Source organism: Trichechus manatus, unplaced genomic scaffold (genome assembly GCF_000243295.1).
Source record: "Trichechus manatus latirostris isolate Lorelei unplaced genomic scaffold, TriManLat1.0 scaffold00113, whole genome shotgun sequence".
Taxonomy (NCBI): Eukaryota; Metazoa; Chordata; class Mammalia; order Sirenia; family Trichechidae; genus Trichechus; species Trichechus manatus.
The window spans coordinates 3,414,429-3,419,233 of NW_004444049.1; the positions used below are offsets into that span (position 1 = coordinate 3,414,429).

General features: G+C 51.1%; 1 protein-coding gene across 1 annotated transcript in view; it reads right to left on the bottom strand.

The window, feature by feature from the left end:
• Positions 1 to 4,805, bottom strand: part of LRP5 (LDL receptor related protein 5) — a 101,194-nt gene that overhangs the window by 92,939 nt on the left and 3,450 nt on the right. Inside the window, exons 2-3 of the mRNA XM_004383888.1 lie at positions 2,488 to 2,583; positions 2,082 to 2,258 (exon numbers count right to left, since the gene is read on the bottom strand). Coding sequence (XP_004383945.1) covers positions 2,082 to 2,258; positions 2,488 to 2,583 — 273 coding nt within the window. The remainder of the gene's footprint in view (positions 1 to 2,081; positions 2,259 to 2,487; positions 2,584 to 4,805) is intronic.

A 4,805-nucleotide genomic window follows, 5' to 3' on the forward strand; every position in this document is an offset into this window, starting at 1 on the left:
GGAGGCAGCAAGCTCCCCATCGCCACAGGTATTCAAGCAAAGGTAGTGATTGCAGGTGAGGGACAAGACTCATTAGGTATGAGTGTCAGTGGCCTAGTCCCCGGCTGGTGCAAACCGTTAGCACACTCAGCTGCTAACCAAAAGGTTGGAGGTTCAATTCTGCCCAAAAGCACCTCAGAAGAAAGGCCTGGCAATCTCCTTCTGAAAAATCACGCACTGAAAACCCTATGGAGCACAATTCTACTTTGAGACACATGGGGTTGCCAGGAGTTGAAGTCGACTTGATGGCAAGTGGACAACTGGACTCACTGGCCTAGTGACTCAGAGGCTGGAGGCCCCTATGCACCAGGAGCCTCCCGTCGGCAGTGGGAAGGCACCCGAGCCAGAGCCCAGTAAGCCCTCCCCAACAGCAGTGACAGGTTACAGAGGGCCCTGGCCGGGGAGGCCTACCTGGGCCATGGTGAGGGGCAGGACGCACGCAGCAGACACAGCTCTGGGAAGCTGCCCAAGGCACAAAAACTCCATGCTCGCTGGCTCTGTTCTTCCCCCCGAACTGGAAAAACAGCATTTTCAGCCTGGTTTACTCTGAGGCAGTTCAGGTGCACCTTCAAAGGCCGGAGGTGGAGGGGTGGGTGCTTTTTAATTTCCTGTGCTTTTCCCAAACCAAGACTCAGGTAGGCCAGTAGCCTGGAGCGCCTCTGGGGTGGCGGGCAGGTTTCCGACGGATGGACGGACGAGTAGACGCAGCCAGGATGGGCACTCTTCCCAGGAGAAGTCTTCCCTGCTGCCAAGCCTCCAGAAACAACCACAGGCTTCATTCCTGAGTTTTCAGAGGGACCCACACCTGGGGAACCTGCTTCTCTCGGAGGACCCAGCAGTGGCCCCAGGGCTGCCGGAGGAAGAGCCACCTCTGCCTGGGTGGCCCCCCACCCTGCCTCAGCTGGTACAGGCGGCACCCACCCTCCCACCCTATGGCCCTACAGCAGCCACAGCATAACCCCCAGAATGGCCCATCTTCAGGGCTCCCCGCCCTCTCCAGAGGATGGAAGAAGCTAGGGGCTAGAGGAGAGGCCCGGCCTGTTGCGCTGCTGTGGGAGGAAGCAGGGCCAGTGGGGGCAAGAGCAAAGAGCAGAGCAGAAAGATGAAGAAGGGGGTCCGCAAAGGCATCAAGAGTGGTCTGCTACTGAGTTTCCGTTTGGCGTGATGACAAATTTGGAAATGGGTAGCGGTGATGGTTGCACAGCATGCGGAACATAATGTCACTGAACTGGACGTGTAAAACTGGCTGAAATGACAAATGTTTTCTTATATGTATTTCACCATAATTTTTTTAAAAAAAAGAGCCTCCTCCGCCATGAGACGAGAAGGCTTGAATGGTGTTCAGCTACCATTACTGAACATTTTGATCAACGACTCTACAGAAGAACCCTGATCGAAAGGGGAAAAATCCAGAACAGGGAAAATGCAGAACCGAATTTCAAATTCTCATGGACTCCAGACTTCTTGGAGTCACGAAGCCCGGATGAACCTCTAAAACTATTGCCCTAAGATCATCTCTAAACCTTAAACCAAAAATATCCCCTGAAGTCTTCTTAAAACCAAGCACAGTTGAGCTTAACTAGTAAAAACAGGTCTGGCTTGAGCATTACGCGCTTTTAAAGAACTATCTATGTGGGATCAAATTGACAACAGCAACTCTGAAAAATCAGATAGGAAGCTTAGCGGGCAGGGAGTTTATGCTAATGGGGGAGGAACAACTCAGAAAAGGAGGGTGAGAATGGTTGCACAACTAAAAGAATGTAATCACTGTCACTGAATTGTACATGTAGAAGCTGTTGAACTGGTGAAAGTTTTGCTGTGTATATTCTCAAGAACAACAATAAAATAAATAAAATTTCAAAACAAGAAAAGAGGAACAGTCTGCTAAGCAGAATAAGAAGTGTAGGGAGGAGACCAGGAGAAAGCCAGCCAGGCGGGTGCATCAGTGAGCGGTTGAAGTTTACCAGATCTTACTCAGCAGCTGCCACCTGCCCAGCTTCATGGCCCTGAGCGCGGGGACTCAGGCCTGAACAAAGACTCACCCTCATGGTCCTATATACCCCAATGGGGGAAACAGGTGCTGAGCACTGAGCAGAGTCCACAGAGAACTCTGAGTATGCTGGAACATCAATGCTAGGGAGAACAGGGCAGTGTAAGGCGATGGGAACGGGGCTGTGATGTTCAATACGCTGGTGGGGCAGGCTCATGACCAGGTGACACTGGGCAGAGACCTGAAGGGGTTAGGTGAGGGGCCATGTGCACGCAGAGGGAAGGGCAGCCCCAGCAGACATGAACAGCATGTGCAAAGGTCCTGTGGGGGAACCACACAGGGGCAGAGGGCACAAGGGCATGGCGGACGCTGGTCCTGTGCACTCCTTCCACGCCAGGCAACGTGCTCATGTGCCCGGGACCCGCCTTTCACAGCTCCCTGTAGATCAGAAGTCACACCTGGGTATTCCCCAGGTGAGGAGACTGCAGCTCGCGGGAAGGTGTGTTGGCCAGCCCCAGGTCACTCCACCAGGTGGTGACCTTCAGCTCCTCAGCCTGAGCTCTTGGGCAGCGAGAAGCAGGAATCCCGGGAAGAAATGATGCAGTGAGAGAAGGAAGAGGAGGGCAGCAGGGTAGCAGGAGGTGGTCACACAGGTGCCGGGCTGCGGGGGACGCTGGAGTCCCCCCCCAAGCTGCAGCAGACAGCTGAGGCTGCGCATTTGAGCCTCCCCCTAGCCCCCCTGATGGTGCAAACTATGGCATTGCTATGGGTAAGAATCGACTTGACGGCACCTAACAACAGTGTGCTCTGTACAAGGCCAGTCCTGTAACCCCACACTGTATGTTATAGTGGCATGCTTCTTAAAAGCCCTGGTGATGCAATGGTGAAGCGCTCAGCAGCTAACAGAAAGGTTGAGGTTTGAGCCCACCCAGCAGCTCTGCAGGAGAAAAGACCTGGCAATCCGCTCTCGTAAAAATTACAGCCCAGAAAACCCTATGGACCAGTTCTACTCTGTCACATGGGGTCACTATGAGTTGGAATCGACTCAATGGCACCCCATAACAACAAGTCTGGGGATCGTGGGCAGGCTGAGAGCCGGAGCCACTGAGGCCCGGCCACCACCCCTTCCAGGACTCCTGTGAGGCCGCCATGAAAAACAGACTGTCATTTGCTGGCTGCGGACACTGGAACAGCTCTTTCAGAAAACACTGTGGCCACTGGTACTAAGAACCATAAACATGTTTAAACTTCTCACCCAGTGATGGCTGTCATGGGAATTTATCCCAAGAAATGTCCAAAGGAAGGAAAAGGTCTGTCATAATATCTGCTGTGGTTGTATTCATAACAGCAAAAAATTGAAAATAAAATATCTCCCACTCAGGGATAACCCAGCCGCAGTATACTCAGTGGAATGGTTCTATCCATTCAGGTAATAAATAAGAAAATAACGGTAGTAACGTTGGAAAATGGTGAAGATACCATGCTAAGTCAAAAAGCAAAACAGAACTAAAGAAACACACAGAGTAACTATAAACTCTTGTTTGCACCAGAATCGCAGAGACCAGGAAGTACTAGCTAGGGACAGAGATTGAAACGGGGCCTGGTCAAAGGAAAGGTGACTTGGGCTGATGAGTCTGTGGCTAAACTTTTTATTTTTTTAATGTTTTAACCCAAAATTCCATTTCTGTTGCTATGAAGCTAATCGTGCCAATATTTTTTTTCAAGACCATGTCTCAAAGGCACACAGACTGGTCAGCCGCTGAGTGTGAGCCTGGAGCCAGTTCTGGGTGACCGCTCAGAGCAGGGTTCTGGGGCCAGCAGCCCAGGTCAGCCTCGGGTCAGCCCCAATGCGCTCCGCCACCCAGGGCAAGTCTCTCACTCTCTCTGACCTCAACGTCCTGTCTGTGAAATGGAGGTAATTACTGCAGTTACACATCGGATGCTATGAGGCTTGTTATCGGGTGCCGTGGAGTCAACTATGACTCATAGCGACCCCATGTGACAGCAGAATGGCCCCATAGGGTTTTCTTGGCTGTAATCTTTATGGGAGCAGGTTGCCAGGTCTCTTCCCTCACGGAACTGCTGGGTGGGTTTAAACCACCAACCTTCTGGTGAGTAGCCGAGCGTTTAACTGTTGTAAGGCTCCCTACTACGAGGCTTAAAAAAAAACCCATCGCCGTTGAGTTGATTCCAACTCATACTGAACCTATAGGACAGAAGAGAACTGCCCCCACAGGGTTTCCTAAAGCTGTAATCTTTCCAGAAGCAGACCACCACGTCTTTCTCCCATGGAGTGGCCGGGAGGTTCAAACCATCGACCTTTTGGTTAGCAGCCGAGCACTTAACCACTGCACCACCAGGGATCCTTCTATGAGGCTTAAGTGAGGCAATTCACACAAAGTCTTACCCCAATAACTAGCACATTCTTAAAACAAACAAACAAAAAAAACCCACTGCCATCAAGTTGATTCTGACTCATGGCAGCCCTGCGTGTTACAGACTAGAACTGTTTTTGGTTCATATGGTTTTCTCGGCTCTAATCTTTCTCTTTTTTAATTATACCTTAGGTGAAAATTTTAGGCGATAATCTTTACAGAAGCAGATCACCAGGACTTTCTTCCACAGCACTGCTGGGTGTGTTCAAACCACCAACCTTTAGGTTAGTAGTCAACTGCAAACCACTGATGCCACTCAGGGACCTTAAACAGTTGTTGTCAAGTCGAGTCGACTCCGTGTCAGAGTAGACCTGTGCTCCATAGGGTTTTCAATGGCTGAT